The sequence below is a fragment of the Tetrao urogallus genome (genome assembly GCF_951394365.1).
Source record: "Tetrao urogallus genome assembly, chromosome: Z".
In the NCBI taxonomy this organism is placed as follows: Eukaryota; Metazoa; Chordata; class Aves; order Galliformes; family Phasianidae; genus Tetrao; species Tetrao urogallus.
The window spans coordinates 34,615,875-34,634,164 of NC_136816.1; the positions used below are offsets into that span (position 1 = coordinate 34,615,875).

General features: G+C 37.3%; 1 protein-coding gene across 1 annotated transcript in view; it reads left to right on the top strand.

Annotated features, from left to right (window-relative positions):
- Positions 1–2,380: 2,380 nt before the first annotated feature.
- Positions 2,381–18,290, top strand: part of TUT7 (terminal uridylyl transferase 7) — a gene marked incomplete at both ends in the record, with an annotated part of 28,825 nt that continues 12,915 nt past the window's right edge. The window contains 12 exons of the mRNA XM_079548522.1: positions 2,381–2,876; positions 6,716–6,894; positions 7,424–7,540; positions 8,577–8,754; positions 9,189–9,277; positions 10,200–10,251; positions 12,063–12,132; positions 13,604–13,730; positions 14,573–14,692; positions 15,716–15,847; positions 16,596–16,776; positions 17,137–18,269. Of these exons, the coding sequence (XP_079404648.1) occupies positions 2,381–2,876; positions 6,716–6,894; positions 7,424–7,540; positions 8,577–8,754; positions 9,189–9,277; positions 10,200–10,251; positions 12,063–12,132; positions 13,604–13,730; positions 14,573–14,692; positions 15,716–15,847; positions 16,596–16,776; positions 17,137–18,269 (2,874 nt within the window). The remainder of the gene's footprint in view (positions 2,877–6,715; positions 6,895–7,423; positions 7,541–8,576; positions 8,755–9,188; positions 9,278–10,199; positions 10,252–12,062; positions 12,133–13,603; positions 13,731–14,572; positions 14,693–15,715; positions 15,848–16,595; positions 16,777–17,136; positions 18,270–18,290) is intronic.

Below are 18,290 nucleotides of genomic sequence, written 5' to 3' on the forward strand. Positions count from 1 at the left end.
TCTATGACCTACGTTGGAAACCCCATGATCACTTAATGGCGGCGCACAGTACGGCGAACCACTGGCACAGCAGGCACCGCCATGCGAGCGGGAGGCGGGGCCGGGTTGCCGGAAGAGCCGCGCGGACGGCGGCGTTGAGGGAACGGCAGCGCTTCCGCCGCGACGTAATGGCGGGGAGGCGGTAGGGGTCGGAGTGTCGGCGGCTGGTGAGTGCCCTTCTCTCGGCGAATGGCGGCCGGGAGGGGCCTCCCGCCGGGTTCCCGGGCGCCCTCTCGCCGAGCGTCTCCCCCGACCGAGTTTCCGCGCCTGCGGCGGCCCGGTCCGTGGCCTTTACTCCTTCCTTCCCTTCCTCCCTTCCTCCGCTCAGCGCCGGGGTGGTTGCTGTAGGGGCCGAGCGGGGAGGTAGGAGGCGGGCCGGAGCCGTGTGCGTGCTGCGAGGAGGGCTGGAAGAGGGGGCTGCGGGGCGAACGAGGGTCTCGGGCTTCGCAGCGCGTGTCCTGCGTGGCGTTGACTGCGCCCTTCCCTGCGGCAGCCGGCCGGTAGCTTGGCGGTACTGTCCGCTCCTCCCGACCCCGCGGGGGGTGCCTCTCGCACCGGTGGCGTTGCTGCTGACCGCTGGCCGTCCGGAGCCACGTGAGTGCCGCGCCCTGCCTCGTGTCAGCTGCGGGGTGAGGCCGGGGCACGCCTAGCGTCCTGCCCGATCTGTGCGTGGGCGTGGGCTGGGCTCGCGAGGTGACTGCGGAGGGACCTGTTTAATAAGGAGTTGGTGTCAGCTTCTTTCCTAGCATAAGAAGCAAGTCCAGTTTGTTTTCGGTATTGTTATTGGTTCCTACTTAGAATGACTGCACCCCTGCCGTAATGTGCAACTGACTGAGTTCAGGTCTTCGGAGAGGGACCCAAGAACTGTCACTGTTGTAAGAACAGAGCTCTGCTTATGTGGTGGTCACACACTGAAAGCTTCAGGCTGGTAGGAAGCAGACACTGAGATATGGTATACTGGTGCCTTTGGAGCCTGCAGAACTTTTTTATGTGTATGTATATGCACATATGTAAATGTATGTACATACACATATGAGTGTATGTATAGGTGTAGATAGATATCTATAAAATCAAGCATCCAATATCCATACTGAATACATTAGAAGTGAATTATCTACTGCTTCAGTAGTTCTGTAGCTTTCTCTGCAGTCTTAAGCGCATAAATCTTCTTTTGAAAGAGAAAAAAATTCCAGTGTGGTTGTATATGGCTAGATTTCAATCATGCAAAATACGGTGTAGTTGCACAGACTGATTTTTCTTTATTTGGTTTAACATCTTTTCCAGATAACTCTCCTTTCCTAGTCTCCCAGGTTTAAGTTAGCTCCTTAATTACAGTACTCTGAAAGCTTTTTATGGTAAGAAAACAGACGTGGTAAAGTCTGGGGTGCATATTGGCAGCCCATGTTTTTTAGGCAGTACTGAAGTAGTATGAAATATTGGGTAGTAAAAATGCATAATATGAAACCTCTGAGTTCTGGAAGAGGTAAAAAGTGCAAAGTCCATTAGCAGCTAAGGTTTTTTTTATCACTGGGTGATGTTTGCCTCAGACCAATTGTTGCTCATCTGTAACACCGATCACGATTTTAATCCTTAACAAAGTGAACAGCGTCTGCAGAGGTGACGGTGGGGGATGATATTTGGATGATGATTTTAATTAGCTTTTCATAGAATCGTAGAATGGCTTGAGTTGGAAGGGACACCAAACATCATCAAGTTCCAACCCTGTGTCACAGGTAGGGCCACAAACCTGCATATCTTATACTAGACCAGGCTGTCCAAGGCCCATCCAGCCTGCTCTTGAACATCTCCAGGGACAGGGCACTCACGGCCTATCTGGGCATCCTGTTCCAGCACCTCACCACTCTCTCCTTAAAGAACATTGCCTGACATCCAATCTAAATGTTCAGTCCTTGAGTTTAAAATCATTCCCTCTTGTTCCATCACTTTGGAGCATTGCCTTTACTGCTGCCTAAATACTGTGTGTGTTCCAGAGTTTGTTCTGTGACTCTTTAAAGTTCTGTACTGAGCTGAGTATACTGAGGGAGAGAGAGAGAGAAAAAAAAAAAAAAAAAAAAAAGGCCATGGACTATCACTGCATTTTGTGAACCAGCTTTAGACATTTCAAGAGGAGAAGCTTATATTAATTTTGAATTTTATTTGATTGAAATAAAATTTCATTTTCACCAAGATGTTCCTGTCTTTACGGTACTACAGAGCCAGGGCTTTTATTTTTGAGATTTCAGTAACCAGTACGTCTGTATTTATAGGTTGATTATTTTTAAAATACTCCTTTTAACTTTTATTTTCTAGGTGTGAACCACAGAATCAAATAGCAATAACTATGGGAGACACTGCGAAGCCTTACATTACCAAACAAAGTAAGGAACCGGAGATAATATTTGAAGAAGAGTTCAAAGGAGGTCTCTCACAGAAAGACTACCAAGTAACAGATGAATATGGAAATGGCCATAGCAATAAAATAGATAACAGCCTGCAGAAGAAGAAGGGAACACCAGGTCATTATGGAGGTAGTCCCAGACGAGGACCACGTACTGTTTTCAGTAGCCCAAATTCTCTTAAAAATATAACTCCCAGTCCAGGGTCAAAGTTGAGTGACACTCAAAAAGACCAAATAAAGAAGTGGATATCTGATGACCACCGTGGTAATTCTGAAAACCGGAGAGACTACAGATCTGGAATCTGGATTCCCACGCATAACAGAACAAGAAAGGACTCTTTTCATGAAGTTGAAGGTGCAGGAAACAGAAATGTAAGACGACAACTTCAGAAAGACTTAGCAGATGAAGACGTATCAGACTTGCAGAGAGGAAGCTCTGGTAATCAAGATGTTTGTTATTATACATACTATTTGGTACCTTTCTGTATATGTTAATGAAAAGTAAAATTTCTACAATCGCTGTTAAATCAAAAAAATGTTTTTGTTCTGTCATACAATGCAAATTTACTCTATTATGTTGAATCACTTTAAACAAGTTGGTACAGTGTGTGGTATAGAACTTGTTTTATAAATTGTGTTAGGTTTTACATGGTACAGAAATTACAACAACTGTATGTTGTCCCTGTTGCAGTTTTCCAGGTATGGTCTGATTGAATCTGTTAATAGATAGAGATAATTAATTTAGGTTGCTACAGGATAAAATTCTAGAGTTGCCATTGAAGTCCATAAAAGTGCATATTAATGAAGACTGAAAACAATGTGTCGGAGATGTTGTGAGAACTTAATGCTCACAAGTAAGTAGTGCAGTAAGAACAAATAATGTATTTCCCATAAAGTCATACTATGAAAGTATAATCAGAACTTCAGTGAATCTGAGTATGAGAAAAAAGTGTAAGTAGACTAAAGCAGTGAGAAGCATCGTAGAATCGTTCAGGTTGGAAAAGACCACTAAGGCTGTCTAGTCCAACCGTCAACCCATAACCACCATGCCCACTAACCACGTCCCACCGTGCCTGCTAACCATGTCCTTCTGTGCCACATTCCACCCACCACATTCCTGAGCACTTTCAGAGATGGGCAACTTGTGCCAATGTGTCACCACTCTTTCTGAGAATAAATTTTTTCTGATATGTAACCTGAACCTCCACTGGTACAACTTAAGGCCATTACCTCTCATCCTATTCTTAAAAAAAAAAAATCTTAAAAAAAAAAAAAAAAACCAACATTTTTTTATATGTTTATAGTTAGGTAAAATAAGAGAGATTGTGACCTGGCTGAGGTGCTGCTAAGAGGGCAGGGATCAGCTAACTGTTATCAAGAGGTCTCTTATTCTAGTTAAGATTATGGTCTGTTCTGCTCCTCTCCTGGGAAGGTCTTGCTAGTTGATGTATAAAAGTCTACTCTACTATAAAAGAGACTCTACTGTCTTTTTTCTTGACATCAGTTGTAAGAGGATGAACTCTGAGCAGGTGTCCAGTGTCTCCCATTGTTAGAAATAAATTGCAAAGTAAAGCTCAGTCTCAGAAGGAAAGAGCAGAGCAAAATTTACACAGGGGAATTGAGTTAGTGGCATGCAGGAAAAGGCAAGCCTCTCTTTAAAACTCTATCTAAAAGGATATGCAACTTTAATTTTGGAAATCCATTCTGGAACAAATAATGTAACCTACTGTGGTTATCTGCCAGATAGCAAAGAGACAAGTAGCGGTAAATGTGGATTTGCCTAGAAGAAAGTATAAAGTATGTAATTTATTTCTTAAAAATGATAAAATGATGACATGGGAGAAAGGTTAAATACTGTTAGTAGTATTCTCAATGCTTGGGTGACAGTCCCAGAATAAGTAAACTATAGGAAAATTCTCTGGTTGAAATTAATACAGCAAAGTTGTAGAGCTACGAAAAGTACCAGTGATCTTCTTAAAGTGATAGTAAGCATTGACCAAACTTCTGCAAGAGCTCTACTCTGTTGAAGCTTTATTACACTATTCTGATTATGAATGTAGACAGTGTTCTTATTAGTATAAATGAGCTGCAGAGCTGGTAGGAGCTAAATGCAGAAATGCAGGAAGAAGAATAGAAATTATTTAGCAAAATTGAAGAATTGACCTAGGTACAGGTTGAGATACTAAATGAATACATGTGAAATCTATTATTTAAGTTGGGGTGCACAAATGAAGACGAAAGAGCTATTAAGTAGCATTTCTTCAGAGAAGTATCTGGGATCATAATGAATAGGAAGATGAAAATGAGTAGTCAGCATCAAGGCACTGTGAGGTGTAGGAACTCTAAATTGTAGCCTGAAGTACGCTTTTTCTTGTATATTTTTGGCAAACTTAGCTGTAGTGTTGTGTCTAGCTTCAACAGCTTTCTTGAATAAATAAAGCAGGAACAGTCCAAAACAACAAGAATGCCAGGGCACCTAAAAAACATCAACTAACACAGGGTAAACCTTTCTTCTGTAGGCTAGTGGGGAGCAGCCATGATAATAACTTTCAGCGATACAGACAGTTATTGAAAATATTATGGTAATCTTGTTTGAATCTTTCCAACAGTAGAAACAAAAAGGAGCAGGCCTGAAATTCAGCAGGAAGGATTCAGATGAAGAATAGAGGGAAAGTTTCTCTGTGTAACACTGTGAAGTACTTGGGATGTTGTCTTGGCAACTCACACAGTCTGTGCAAATGCCTTTGAGAATAGGTTGGATGAGCATCACCCAGCATTGACAGAGCTCATCCTGCTGTGAAGCGGAGACATGGGGTAGCTCACCTCTTGAGGGCCCTGCATAAACTGTCAGATAGCAAACAGTTATTAATAATGCTTTTTTGATGTTTCCTCTTATTTGACATCTTCTGTGCAGTTGTCTCTTCCTCTTAGCTTCGTGCCTTTTTCCTTTAGCTCACACAGAGTTTACCAAATCCGAGGTGCTGATTTTTCTGCATAATCTTTAATTTGAACACACCTTTAGTACTTGTTTACTTGTTAGCCTATAGTTAGATTGTCACTACTTCAACTAATAAATAATACTAGAAGTATTAATTTATTTTGCAGCTTTTTCTGAACTTACTTAATACTTACAAAGGTAAATGATAATTAGGTGCTTTCCACATGCTTTCCTTCAGAGACATTTATTTAATAGACAGTTTTCTCCAAGTCACACCAGCATTCATCAGAAAAAAAATGTGTTCAAACAGCTGTTGCAGGTCTTAGCATTCTCAGCAGGAGAGCCAGTACAGAAAATGGAAAGGATATGTAAAGACAAGGCTATGACTTCTGTTTCTGTTCTTTGGAATGTCCTTTGGAGAAAGAGGAATCCCTACTAAGACTTAGTTCTGTTTATTGCAACATATGCTTGTGCTGCTCTGCTGCTGAGGGGGTTGTGTGACCATTCTTGTTCTTTTTCTGCTTACAACACTAGCACAAACATGCTGTTCAGTGAATGAAATCAGACAACTGGTTGAAAATTCACAACTAGCTTGTTTTGCTTTGCCAGTTATTAGAGACAAAATTTGTAATAGCAGGGACAAAACCTTACAAATACATTGGGTAAAGCAGATACCTTTTTTTTTTCTTTTTTCTTTTTTTTTTCTGACTATTACAAATAAACTTCATGGTATGACAAGAGTTTTGGAGTCTAAGAAAGTTACATAAACTTTGTCAGGAGCAGGGAAATGTTGAAACTCTGTGCACCTGGACATCTTATGTAACCATTCAAGTTAAAATTAATCTAAAGTCTTACATGAAAATCCAGCCTATGTGTTTTCATTCCTGAGGTAAGTTTTACACATCTTTTTCAGGCTAGTAGCAATTCGTACTTCAAAATGACAACAGGCGTTGCTTAAAAGAAGTGGTGTTTGGAGTTCTTTGATACTTTGGGCATGTTGTATCTTCATAGCGTTATACTGGTATGTCTCAAGTAGGCACCTAAATCCTTAATTTTTTTTCAACTGTAGCAAAATTATCTAAATAAGCATCCCAGTTATTTTCAGTGAGACGAACAAGTGTTTCATCGTCATTTGTAACAAGTGATAATCCAGGCTCTGTCACAGATGCACGCTTTTGCTATTATCACACTTACACAAAACAGGCTATGATACCATGCAGAGTAGATGATTCTTTGGCTTGCATTTAAGTAGAATGGAAATCAAAAGAGGAAATGAAATCCAGAATTTTGTATGGTATTTGAATTTATTTGTTGTGTTTGCTCTCATAATTCTTTCTAAGAAATGAAGAAGCTCAGGAAAACAAGGAGATCAAGAAGAAGTAGAAAAGATGAGTATGATCAAGATGATGAAGTGGGTGGCCCAGTCATAGATGAATCTGTGCTTTCAGCAAAAGAGCTTCTAGGTTTACAGCAAGCTGAAGAACGATTGAAGCGAGACTTCATTTATAGACTGAAGAAGGTGCCACTCTTTTATTTATCTCCTATATTTTTAATCTTTGAATAAAATGTAGAGATGCATATTGAGCCATATCTCTGGCTATAGCTAGAAGGTCATAATCGATGTAACGACAGAGTAGATGAATTGTAAAGAGAAGGCAAGTTATCCTTTTCTATTATATTAAGTCTCAATGTGGCAGCAAGATAATTGCAAAAAAGACTGATCCATCTGCTCTCCAATTAACATCGGTTCACTAAAGGTTGGGCCAGCAAATCAGAAAAATGTAATTATACATTCAGTTAATATATTCTACCATGGTTTTGGGGGTACTGGACAACAAGGTACTGGACTTAATTTCCCAGCAGCACTCTTCTTCTGGCATTATGTTTGGTGTTTGAACTTTTTAATTGTAAAGATAGGGTTGGGAAAGATAGAGTGAGCATTTCTGGATTTCAGTGTTAGAGTCTTCCTGTTAGCAAGGGTATTGAACAAAATTAAGTTAGCATTATTCTTTATTTTATGGTGTGGTTTCTTTCTGTCTTTATTTTAGCATCCTCGAAGCTACCCATCAGCAAAATATGCCTGCAAATTATGTGATGTTTTGATTGAATCTGTGACTTTTGCTCATAAGCATATTAAGGAGAAAAGACACAAGAAAAGCATAAAGGTGAGTTAAGGACAGTAGAGGAAGTGTAAAATGCGGGCTTTTGAAGCTGTCTTCACCTGCTATTAACTGTGAAAATGCACTGTATCTAAAATAATCTTATTTTTTTACTATATTTGAAGCTCCTTGAAAATGTGTTACGTATTAAGGCTCATAAAAAGAGTAAACTTAATACCTGGACTTTACTTCCTCTCTCACTTTTGAAATGTAATTTATACTTTTTAATGTCCATCATTAAAGGAAGTCCTTATTTAATTTGTCATGGAATAGTATTTGATCTGGAGATCAAGTATAACAAAAAAAAAACTGTTTCAACTCTTCTGTTGTTCTGTAATTCTTCTAATAGACTGGTTACATGCATTTCTTTTTGGTGTATATTTGGTATATCTCATCAGTTAAGTGTTTTGATAAAGTTCAAAACAGTGAGGTGTAATAATAAGCAAAAAATCATAAGCTGTATGTCTGGATGAAGATTGCCATTCAGAATACTGTAAATGAAATTAATTGCCTGTGGAGTATTGCAGGCCTATTTAGATGATCATGAATTAGTTTGATCATGTTCAGAACAGACCTCAAAGTAACTTCTAGCATGACCTCAGTGTTACTCTCTTTTTTTTTTCTTTCATTCTGCTTTCCCAGCTTAAAGTAGACAGTAATTGTCTTGATCATGTTTTCTGTTTCTTCCTCATTAACTTCTAGACTTCCTTATTTCTTAGATTTTGAAGAGTTGGTGTGGTTTATTTACATTCCAGATACATGTGTACTTAAACACACACACTGCTGATGAAAGAGTTGATGACTTTTTTTACATTCCAGATGCATATACCCAAGTAAATGTACACATGTATGTAGCCCTGCAGGTTATTGAAGCTTCTTGGTATATATGTTTTATACCTATTGCAGTTTCTCTCTTGTTCTTTTTCCAGTTACCTTCATGGTCTTGATCAACTGTGGTTATAGTAATTGAGATAAGTTGCATTCATTCATTCTAGAACATTAAGCAATTGAACAGAATCATTAGTTTTCTTATCTTTTAAAGGAAAAGCAAGAGGAACAGTTATTGAATGCCCTGCCTCCTCCAACACCTTCACAGATTAAAGCTATTGATGTTGCCATTGAAAATGTAGTACAAGAGTTTGGCTTAAGTAATGCAGATTTACAAGAAAGGCTCAAGATTGGAACAATAATGGAAGACTTACTGCATCAAAAATTGCCAGGTATTATTTGCAGTTTCTTCTAATTGCTAGATATGTTAATTTTTGTAAGTTCACAGAGGTGGAAACTCATTTAAAAACTTGGCTAGCTGGATACTAAAATACTATATTTAGTTACTAGTCTCTTTAAAAAATATGATGTGGCAATATCAGAATTAAATTACAGTGTTGCTCATTGTAATAACCTAAATAGACCTGGACTGAAAAGTAGAGATGAACAGGATGTGGGGAGTATATTGCCTTCACTGTAAGCTTTTGCTATTTAAACAATGGAAGGTAGGATTTACTAAGTGAGCGTTATGCTTTTGGAAGATCCGTCCTGAGCTTTTGTGGTCATCAAATCTAGCGGTAGCTGTAAGATGCACTGCTAGTGTTGTAAAGTAGCTACAGACTTAGGTCAGTAAAATAAAATAAATGGAGCATTCTTTTCGTTGCAGAGTGCTCCTTAAGGTTGTATGGATCTTCCTTTAGCAGATTTGGTTTCAAAACTTCAGACATAAACATAGACATCCAGTTTCCTGCCAGCGTAAGTAAGACCATTTTATTAAATATGTCACAGCGGTTTACACCTTTGTGTATAATTTAAATATAACTCATGAAGTGGTAATAGCATTTTCAAAATGAAAATGCATTGGGTAGTACAGAGCTATCACACTAATACTGTTGTAATATAACATGACTTCATACTTCATTGAATCTTGTTCCAAAAAACTGAAAATACTTAAAGCATCTGGACTCCAAGCAGTCGTATGGGGCAGATCAACTTATTTGTCTTGTATTATCGATGGATCAAACGGCATTTCCATGGTCTTGCTTCTTGTACTCATCTGTGCTTCAGTTTCTGATTGCTGTGTCATTTTTGAGCCATTAAATCATCTTCTATGCAAATTAAAGTATTGATTTGTCATGCTAGTAGGTTTTTTTGCTTGTTTTGTTTTTCTTTTATGTTGTTGTGCTTGAGACATTGAAAAGAAATTCAGGACTGTGAAAAGTTTCTTTTTCCACACTTACAATTATTCCTGGTTTGACATTCTCATAGCTAAAATCAGACGTTTTCTCTGATGAATGCTGAAGTGTAGTGGAGAGAAGAATGATCTATATTCTTAAAATGTTTGTATTAAAAGCTGTATTCCAATATTTGACACATGACAGGTCCATTACTTTCAGAAAGCAAGCTGATCAAACTCACTGAAAAAGTATTTTTTAGTGTTTCAATTTGATGGAGATAAAAAATGAACTTACAGTTACTCCACGATATTTTCCATCCATGTTCCTTCTGATAAAACCTTGCTCTGTTTGCCTTTTGCTGTCTTGGAAGAAAAACAGAATTGACCTAGAGGCATTGTTTAAAAATAAATAAATAAATAAATAAATAAATAAATAAAAAGTGATGTGGGAAATCAGCTTTTTCACTGCAACAAAAACAACTTTATTATTTTTATTCACAGATGACTCAGCCAGATGTTCTCTTACTTGTTCAAGAATGTCTACAGAACAGTGGTAAGTTGCTTCCTATTCAGTTCCATTAAACAGTTACTGCTAATCAATTCCACTTCTGTTGAATATGTAAAACAAATGATTATGAGGGTTTTTTAATTAATTTGAACCTGGAAATTTTTGCAGAAAATAATGCAGAAAATTTCTGCCACTGGTAGAGGCAGAAATTACTCTTGTTTTTATAGTTAGTTTTTTGACTTTTTATGACTTCTGGAGTTATTTCTGACGATATGAGGAATTCCTAATGGGATATTTTCTTCGCATCACAAGTGAAGAAGGCAGGTGGTGCATTTCTTTCCCTAACTGCAGTATGAACCATGTATAGTACCTGAAGTAGATTGAACATTTCTAACTTGATCAGACTGCTTTGATTCTGTGATTGTGATCTGTTTTCTTGTAATTGTATGCACTTGTCTGTTAATGCAGTGAGCTAATGTACTATTGACTGCATACAGACACATTTTTCAAGCAGCGAATATTACTGTGTGTACTAATATGTGGTCATATAATATCACTTTCCTAAATGACATTTTACATCTTAAATATACTCAAGCCAGCTAGAGCATATCCAGACAAAAATAAATAAATAAATAAATAAATAAATAGGAAATAACCTCTGTTATTTTAAATGCAAATTTTGAAAAGAAAATTTTTTACATTTTACCTTGGATTTTGTTCACAGATGGGAATTCAGTCTGTATAGTTTCAGGCAAATACATTAAACTTGCATGTACTTTCTGGTCTAAGCTTTCTCTTCCCATCCTTCTTCCATTCCTCTATCTGTCCCTCTCATCCCCTCTGCTGTATGTATGTGATCTTGTCTGATCAGATGACTGTTACAGTCATAACATACAGGATAGCAGTATTTACTGCTCAATGGGAGGTGAGAAAAGGACACCCAGATCCCAAAAGAACTCAGAATCTGTGTTTTGAAATATAGCGTTTTCTTTAACATACTAGTTTTTTTGAGTCTGGAGATAACAAGGGCAGAGAACTAGGCATTTGTGGTACTTCCAGGGCAAAAGCAAAGAGATCAGTTGTCTCAGTTGCTAGAGCATAACAGAACTTCAGTTTTGCAGTCAGTGAATAGCTAACACTTTCATAGTTCTCTCTGCACCTGACCTAATGAAACATCAAGTTTGTATCAATATGCTCCAATTAGAGGAGGAGCTGTAGTGGTATTTATGGTATTTATACTTCTCGCTGTTAATGGAAAAAAAAAAAAAGAATCTAAATTAAGTTTGAAGAGTTACATAAAGAGTAAGAGGGGGAAAAATAAAGTCTAGGAGGAAGACATTACCTCTTGTTAGCAAGCCTGTTCTAATACTTACATAGAGCATTTCTAGATTACAAGGGAAATTTAAATTAATTACTTTATTTCCACCTGGTACTGAGATAAAGTTGTATGTCTTTAATCTTTCACAATACCTTTGTTTTATGGATGTTGTTGGTCTAAAGTTTTATCTGCCTACAGTAAAGTTAGCACAACCAAAATATCCCTACTTAAGTATGTCTACAGTATTTATGAATTTTGTAAAGTTCGTTTTTTCTTAAGTATTTTCTTAAAATAACAATTCTTATCATAGAATATAGACCATGCTCTTCCTATCACATGTGAAAAACTTGCATTAAGAGCGTGTTGGAGTTGATTTATCACATCTAATGTTCAGCATCCTTGGATGAATGAATAAAATAATTTTGAAATAATCACGAAATTGCCAGAATACAGCTGAACTGCTCTAGTTGGGTCCAGTTCAAAATATTTTATGTCAATACCATACTTAATATGCTTTTTTCTCTTTTCTCCCGCCTAGAATCTTTTGTTGGAGTTGATGCAGATTTCCATACTAGAATACCGGTGGTGGTATGCAGAGAAAAGCAAAGGTCTCAGTTGTCACTTTCTGTGTTCTAATAGTATATAGCAATGTAAATTATGTGTACCAACATCTGAAAAGTGATGTTTCTTTACTAAATTGTTACAGTTCCATGGATCTTGAAACACAAACTAACACTCATGGGCAAGTCATTCCTAGCCTAGAATAAGAGGGTAAGGGTTGTTCTGTCCTCAGCTGCGTATTTCCCAGTCCTTTCAACCATTTTGGCTTCCAGCATGTGCCTTTACCCCTCCATTTGGGATAACTGCTTAAGAAGAAACTTCCTTTGCTTCCTTATAGATAACATAGATGCCATATTAAATTAAAGATTTCTCTAAGGGCAAGATCAGCTTGCATAGCCTCACTAATATTTCATGCACGAGTTAAAGACATTTTACTTTGCCCATTTAATGGAAATCACTTAAGATTCATGAAACATTCTATAAATACTTTCTGGTAGAGGAATATTACCAGTTATTTGCCGCTACCTTGTTTTTTCACTGTTTGAAAATGTTTTTTGTTCTGTGGAAGCAGCGTAGAAACTGTTTTGCAATTGGTGTGGCATGGGAAAATATTTTTGATACATGAAGGAAATCAGAATTGAGGTTTTACAGTTCAGTGATTTAATATCATTAGAATTGAACACATTAGAAACAATTAACTTAAATTTGGAATGTATTTGAACACACTTATACAGAAAATTACGAGGTGTGCTTCCAAAAGTAATGTCTCCTGTTTATTTTGTTGGCCTGCGAAGTCAGATGCAGATGTTGATGGCATGGCAGTAGCGGATGAACTTTCCCAGCAATAGTTTGTTGCATTTTGTTGCTGTGCAACAGATGGCAGCAGAGGAGCAGTCTGACCAAATGGCATGGAAGTGCATTTGAAGTAAAGGTGCAGAACTGAATTCCCTGATGTGGAAAAAATGGCACCCCCCCTTGACACTATTCAATGCTTGCTGAACTTTTATGGAGATGTAACAATGGACATGAGCCCAGTGAGGCAACGGGCAGTGCATTTCAGCAGTGATGACAGCAGTGTGCAGGACAGACCACGTTCTGGACAGCTATGCACAGATGTCACCTCTGCTGGTTCAGACTTTTGCAAGCTCAGACTCCTGAGTCTTACTGATGGAAATGTATAGCTGATGGTGGTGATTATGTTAAGAAGTAGTATTTTGTAACTGAGAATTTGCTTTGTCAAATAGTCTTATTGTGGTCTTTGCATCTGTTGTAGTTTCCATTGAAATAAATAGAAGACATTACTTCCAGAGCAGACTATGTATAGTGCATTCGTTTTCAATCTTATCATATATCAAGTTGATTTTCATGCTTCTTTTAATATAGATATGCTGTCTTGGAAGAGCTGTTCAACCTTCCCTTACAGCTGCCTTCTAGATTGTTTTGTGAAATGTAGTCCGATCTCTGTCTCCTCTTACAAGGCCTCCAAGGTCTTTTACTTTGTTTCTCTTTGGTTTTTAGTGGCCTTATTTGTAAAGTAAGTGCAGGGAATGAAAATGCTTATCTGACAACAAACCATTTGGCTACCATTGGAAAACTGGAGCCTACTGTTGCATCTTTAGTGATTGCCCTCAGGTACTGGGCAAAGGTAAGAGTTATTTTTATTCTTCATCTGTGAAAATATTTAATGAATATTGGTACTATACTGGTTAGACTGTATGATTTAGAAAACCATTGCTTAAACTGTTTTAGAGAGAGTACTAGAAAAAGGGTATAATTTTTGTTTAAATTATAAACTGCCTTAATAGATTTGAGTAAAATAATTAGACATGGAGGTTGGTGGCCCTGCCTGTGGCAGAGAGGTTGGAGCTTGACGATCTTTGAGGTCTCTTCCAACCCAAGCCATTCTATGATTCTATGATTTGTTGCCTTACCATGTTCCATTAAATTTTAGAAGTGGAATTTTCAGATTGATTCCGTGAGTGTCATGCAAAGCTCTAAATGTTCTGTTCTTTCATATTACCAAACAAATAGGAAAGTTGTCTATGTAGTGCAGTTAGCATAAACTTAATACATCGTGAAAATGACTGGAAATAAAATTTTTCTTTCTTACGTAGATAAAACTTTCTTTTGAATTAAAATAATAACAAACTTGTTCAAAGACTTTGTGTGCATGCAGTTAAAATACAATCTTATGAAGAACATAGAAAAGCATTTTAACTTTGGTTACATCTATGTAAAATGATTTTGAAAATCTGCACTATGCTGTCTGTTTTGCCATTCTGTGTACTCGGATTCTGTGGTATTTTTGCAGCAGGACTCTTAACTGATCTCGATAACAGAATCAATCTCACAAGAGGAGCTCAAAGATACCTGAATTTTTCTCACTATATGCAGTGACAGATTTATTTATTTTTTTTAATTGGAAGGAAAACAATATTTTTTACTGTTTCTCTTGAAACTGCAATTACTGCACAATTTATTTTACAGCTGTGCTGTGTCGATCGTCCTGAGGAAGGAGGTTTGTCGCCCTATGTGTTTGCATTAATGGTTATCTTCTTTCTGCAACAGAGGAAAGAGCCTTTTCTACCTGTCTATTTGGGATCATGGGTATGTATATTAGTAAACTGGGTACTGTGAGTGAGTGGAGGATCCATCTTTTCACCTGTGGTGTAACCTCAGCTTCTTGCAACGCTGAGAAAGCTGTAAGCCACTCTTTTCTCCAGGAATTCAGAGATAATGTGATTCAGCCAATGTACACTTAGTTGTTATATAACTTCTAAGTATGTATATATATATTACTTAGTTACTATATTACTAAGTGTGTGTGTGTATATATATATATATATATATGTATATATATATATATATATATTACTTGCCTAATAGGTAAAAGGATAAAATTTGCAGTCATAGACATTGAATTAAATGCTACTGCTGCCCCTTGAAGGAGTAAGGTAATTGAATAATGCAGTGCATAACAATCTACTTCCTTATTTCTTCAGCCTTTCTTCCATACCCTTGATAGCTCTGAATTAATACAGCTATATTGCAAAACAATGTCTTGAACTTTGACATCTGGGTTTCTAATGGAGGTGTGGACTACAGTTCAGGAGCACATTTGGGCATTGGGATCAGGCTATTATGGGTAGAAACCAATTCTCTAGGACACTATTCAGGTGTTATATCTGTGGCATGTATTTTTGTTCATACAGTCACTTGTAATATTTAATTAACATTTAATGTGGATGTCCTAGTTTCCATAACTAATTACACAGGCCTTGCAATTAACAATTTCCTTTGCTACATGACTGACTCTTTCCCAGAGTATCTTCACTCTCTGCACTAAATGTGAGAAAAAGTCCTATACAGTATGACTGTATAATTAAAATACATATACTTGAGCAGGATGCTAAGCAAGTGAATGCAGGATGCTATTCACTTTCAAATGCAGTGCTCCTCAAGAGCTTTTTTTAGGGAAGTTTAGGGATAAGAGGGAAGCAGGTTGGGATTATCTTCTAGGGCCAGAGAAAGCTGATTTTAAACTTTGTTCTAGTTTGGCTTATTATCCTGGAAAGAATGCTTTAAACTTCATGTAATGTTAATTTTTGTTTCTTTTTCTATCTCCTTTAGATTGAAGGTTTCTCATTAAACAAATTAACTAATTTCCATCTTAAAGAAGTTGAGAATGATGTTGTGATTTGGGAACATAACCCTGTTGACAATGCTGATTTGCCACAAGAAACTTCCCCTACAAGGGACAAGGTGTGAAATATTTAACGTTCGTGTAGTAGTTCTTACTGTTCTTGGGGGGAAAAAAAAAACTTACATTTTTGCTCTGGTTTTGATGTTTCAAAACCAAAAGAGGAAATGGAAGATTACATAATTGCTTCATACAAAGCTTGTTATGCTTATCCCTAAGTACCCAGAAGCTGACAGGTATTACTTCAAGTCTCTTTGATAAGGCCCTGGGTTTTAATCTGTTAAGGGAGAAAATATAGACTTAAAACAAATTTATTTCAAATTAAATCAAGTGTATGATTGTATTTCATCTGAGTTTTGAACTATTCTTACACATCTTTTATTCCACAACTACTCTGCAACCCATAGTGTTGTTCTCTAATGACATTTTGCAGCAGTTAGCAATAAAATTTAGAATCTGTAATCTATTTTGTGCTGTTTCCTTGGAAATTTATAAATTATAACAAAGACACATAATCAATTGCTATTAATCATTGACACTATTCTTCAGCTATTGCTGAGTCTTTTATTTTGATGTCTTATAATAAGAGCTTATGATATCTCATCCTTTTTTGCAGGTGTTGTTGCAATTGCTGTGTTACAGAAGTAGTTATGAATTTTATAATATCACTTTACAGATAGGATATGAAGAAATCAAACTAAATGATATTGTTTGCAAATGCATGTTCTACATAAGCAAATTTTTTTTTACGATCTGAATATCTGTATATGCATTAAATATTAAGGGGTTTTTTTTTCCTGTAATTGACAGGTTCCCTTAGTATTTGATTCAGTACAGAAATGTTCAGCACCTGTAGGGCAACTTTGGGTAGAACTGCTTCGTTTCTATGCCTTGGAGTTCAATATGGCTGATTTGGTTATTAGCATACGACTGAAAGAAATAGTGTCGCGTGAATTGAAGGACTGGCCTAAAAAGCGCATAGCTGTGGAAGGTATGTTTTATCAACAGACTTCATAGAACTGTTGCCATTAACTTCCCAGGGTATTATTTTTGCTGTTGAGATAAAGTGCAATAACTTTGGATTTTTTAGCTTTCAACTGCTATTCCCAGCAGTGTTGTAGAATGTTTTTAAAAAAATCAGTTTGGGGTGGTGTTATCAGAAGTAATGTGAGTGATGTAGATGGCCTTAAAAAAATAAAATAAATTGTCTTCAGTTCTATTCATACATTTATGTTCCTAGGCATTTTAGTGTAACTAACAATACTATATTTGAATTTTTTGAAGAATCTAAGTACATTACTTTTTTAAAAGTTAACCTCTGCACTGCTGGCTTACTTTTTCTTTCTACTAGACCCATATTCAGTCAAAAGGAATGTTGCAAGAACTCTGAACAGCCAGCTAATGTATGAATACATTCTTCACTGCTTGAGAGCAACTTACAAGTATTTTGCTTTACCTCACAAAAAACCTGTGAAATTGAGAAAAAAGTCCCTTCCAGATGCCAACGAGGAGGAGTCTGTAAAGCTGGACAATGGAAGTGACAGTGTAAAGCCTGACAATTCTGAGTTGCAAAATGTCAGTGGTATAATTAACACAGCAGTAGTGGAAGGTTATGTAATTGGAACTACAGATATTCCTCAGGTACATGGAACTTTTCCTTCAAAGGTGTGTGATGGCTCAGAGAGCGTGACAGAAGAAGAACTGGCCGATGATACAAGTCATTTGGGAATTGTTCAAGAAGATTCAGACTGCATAGTTGAAGAGGTTATTTCTGGAGATAATGAGGGCTTTAAACCAAGTTGTGAAGAGATGGAGAGTGGTAATGAGGAGGAGGAGGAAGAAGAAGAACAAGAGCAAGAAACAAGATGGAATAATATCTTGTCTACTGATCAGGGAATAGATGAAGACAGTGATGGTGGAGATCTCCCTGTAACAATGACAGATCATGATATAGAGACATGCAGTACTTCAGACTTGGAAGGTTTTCAAATAACAGCACTTACAGAGAGTGATGAGTTTGGCTTGGAGTGCACGGGCATAATGGATAACAAGATCGATGCTGATGAGGAGAGTACTGAAGGTACTGATGAACTGGACGAATCCCCCCAGAAGTTCATACATTCAACAAAGAATCAACTGGCTGAAGTGATTAACTCAGAGGAGGAGGAAGAGGAGGAAGAATTGAGTCTTCTAAACCAGGCAGCATGTGGTGGTATCCTAACAACCAAAGGTGAACTAGACAATACATACCCTGGATCTGGAGATGAGAATGCCCTGTCTGAGGAAGATGATGATTTGTCCATCACTAATAAATATGAAGAAAACCGTTTCAAAGACAACATTCACGGATCTCTGAGGATCAGTTTCAGTCAAGAGGATCTTACTGAGAAGGGAGATCTTTGTGAAGAGAATGCAGTGGTAGAAAAGTGTTTAGAATCTGAACTCTTTTATGAATTTAGTAAGCAAGCTTTTACAAAAGGCAAGGTAAGCGAGCTTTAACAGAAT